This window comes from Penaeus chinensis, chromosome 2, assembly GCF_019202785.1.
Source record: "Penaeus chinensis breed Huanghai No. 1 chromosome 2, ASM1920278v2, whole genome shotgun sequence".
Lineage (NCBI taxonomy): Eukaryota > Metazoa > Arthropoda > Malacostraca > Decapoda > Penaeidae > Penaeus > Penaeus chinensis.
Window position 1 is genome coordinate 40,388,225 of NC_061820.1, and position 2,500 is coordinate 40,390,724.

At 34.5% G+C, this 2,500-nt stretch overlaps 1 protein-coding gene across 2 annotated transcripts in view; it reads left to right on the forward strand.

Moving 5' to 3' along the window:
• LOC125035626 (GDP-mannose 4,6 dehydratase-like) overlaps positions 1–2,500 on the forward strand; it is a 17,198-nt gene that overhangs the window by 7,634 nt on the left and 7,064 nt on the right. For both annotated transcript variants that reach the window (XM_047627941.1, XM_047627940.1), the window contains 3 exons: positions 8–240; positions 542–643; positions 900–1,013. In XM_047627941.1, coding sequence (XP_047483897.1) covers positions 8–240; positions 542–643; positions 900–1,013 — 449 coding nt within the window. The remainder of the gene's footprint in view (positions 1–7; positions 241–541; positions 644–899; positions 1,014–2,500) is intronic.

Sequence of the window (2,500 nt, forward strand, 5' to 3'; positions counted from 1 at the left end):
ATTGCAGGTGCTGCAAAACTCTATGCTTACTGGATAGTTGTGAACTACCGAGAGGCCTATGGCATGTTTGCCTGTAATGGCATCCTCTTCAATCACGAATCTCCCAGAAGAGGTGAAACATTTGTCACTCGTAAGATCACCCGGTCAGTGGCCAAGATACACTTAGGATTCCTAGACAAGTTTGAACTCGGAAATATCGACTCGCAGAGAGATTGGGGTCATGCAAAAGACTATGTTGAGGTATGCTTGGTCTCTTCAAGTAACTGTTTATACTTGGTTAGATTAGGATCAGAGAAAAAGAGAAATTGATTTATTGTATGTTATCAATGAAGGAAGAGAGTATTCTGTAAAAATTTCATTCCTGATAGTTGTATTGCAATATTGAATTTGTTATATATTCCTAAGTAGTGGATTATTTTCTCCTAGTGATTTTGTGAGAATGTACATTAACTTATGAGAAGGCTCTATTATTAAGGAGATAAACAAATGCTGTTTAGCAAATAAGTACAGACAATAGTGTAGCATTTTATCCATTGTACAGGGAATGTGGAAGATGCTCCAAAAAGAAGAACCCGAGGACTTTGTTCTGGCCACAGGTGAAGTCCATTCCGTCCGAGAGTTTGTTGAGGCTGCATTCAAAGAGGTAAGAGAGAGAGAGAGAGAGAGGTCTTGGCAATGTTGGCCTTTCAATGATTATGAGTTATATGCAACCTACAGTTTGCAGTTTATCATGGTTGCCTATAAGATATTTTGTACTCTTCTGCATTTTGTTGTACATTAACAAGCAAAGACTCCAAGGAGATTATTTTTTTATGAAAGGTTTAATTCAGTAACCCTGCCTTACAATTGAGCTCCAAAACAAAAGAAAACTGAGAAAGGGTGTCTTCTGTTCTCTAAAGATTGGACGTGAGATTTACTGGGAAGGCTCAGGTGTTGATGAAGTTGGAAAGGAAAAAGGATCAGACATTGTGAGAGTGAAGATCAACCCTAAGTATTACCGACCTGCTGAAGTAGTGAGTATTGTGTTCTTTTGTTGTTGTTGTTGTTGTTGTTGTTGTTGTTGTTGTTTCTAAGCTTTACACTACCTTGATGAAACTTGTGACTATTGTTAAAGTCTGTGCATAACAAATGAGACAGGTATAGGATCGTGTGTCAGTTTACTATTACACTTGTTGCAGTAAGTCCAGTAATATAATATATTTCTTTGCAACTGACAACTGTACTCAATTCATAGTCACCATAAAGAGTGATTGGGTGGGTTCCTTTCAAATGCAAATACTTTCAACGAAAAGTACTTATATAACATTGTAATGACCTAAACTGATATCACTTTAGATAAGAGAACAAGTAAGAATTAGTGTACGAGAATTAGTCAGCTGTTTTATTAATAAATGTAGAGGTGGATTAGTCATATCAAAGAAACAGATTATAGCTGAGGTATATCCATAGCTATTTAAACACCTTTCACTGTTTGAAATTAGTTATCCCTCTAAAAAACATGCAAAAACCATACAATCATCTATTTATTATTTCTAAACCATCATTACACAGCACATTTAGTGTAGTAAGCCATTTTCGATGCAGATGAGATGGGGAGTTTATGTAACTATTTCACAGGAATATTTTTCTGTACTGTCCTATCAATTCATATCCCGTGTTTCTAACTAATTCAGAATTTCATAATTACTTTTTATTAAAATATTTGATCAAATGGATGAAGAATATTCCAATATTCATATTTACGTTTTTAGTATACAGTGGTAATTATCAGACCACACTGAATAAGATATAGGAAATGAGGTTGCCGAAATCAGCCTGTAACACCACTGAACTTAAGAATCTGTAATTTCAGGTGTTAATGATCAGCTACTCTTAAATGAATGAAAGGTGTATTAGTAGAGTCTGTAAATTAACTGTTCCTGATTTCTTTGTATCTTTTTGTTGGCTTCAAAGGCATTTAGCACACCTAGCAGGGCTTAAATAGACACAAATTAAATAAGGTACAGTTTATAGCATCACAGGTCATATATGAAGATAATGAATTTTAGTTTTATCATAATATGCATTATTCGTTTGACTGCTCAAAGACAGATAAATAAAAGAGACAGATAAATATTCCCATGAGATGAATGTCATTGCAAAAGCATTTCCTGCACCTTTCTGTAGTGATAGAAATATGCCTTCTCTGTATATGAATAAAAAGATGATGAAAACAGTAAAATAACTTTTTATGATTATTTGTTAAGGCACGTGTCAGCAAGAAGGAATTTATCCAAAGAGATTGCAGTTATCCACTTTACACAGGCAAACTGGAAATGTTTCAAATGATATTCATGCAATTACTATGTTAATTAGTGATAAGACCTCATTACATGGGCCTAATAGCTTAACATATGTGAACACATTTAATCAGCACTTGAGTTTAACTGTAAGGGCGCTGCATATTTTAGCCCTTTTTTCGTGGATTCATTCAGCTATTTACCATACTTACACTAAGCTA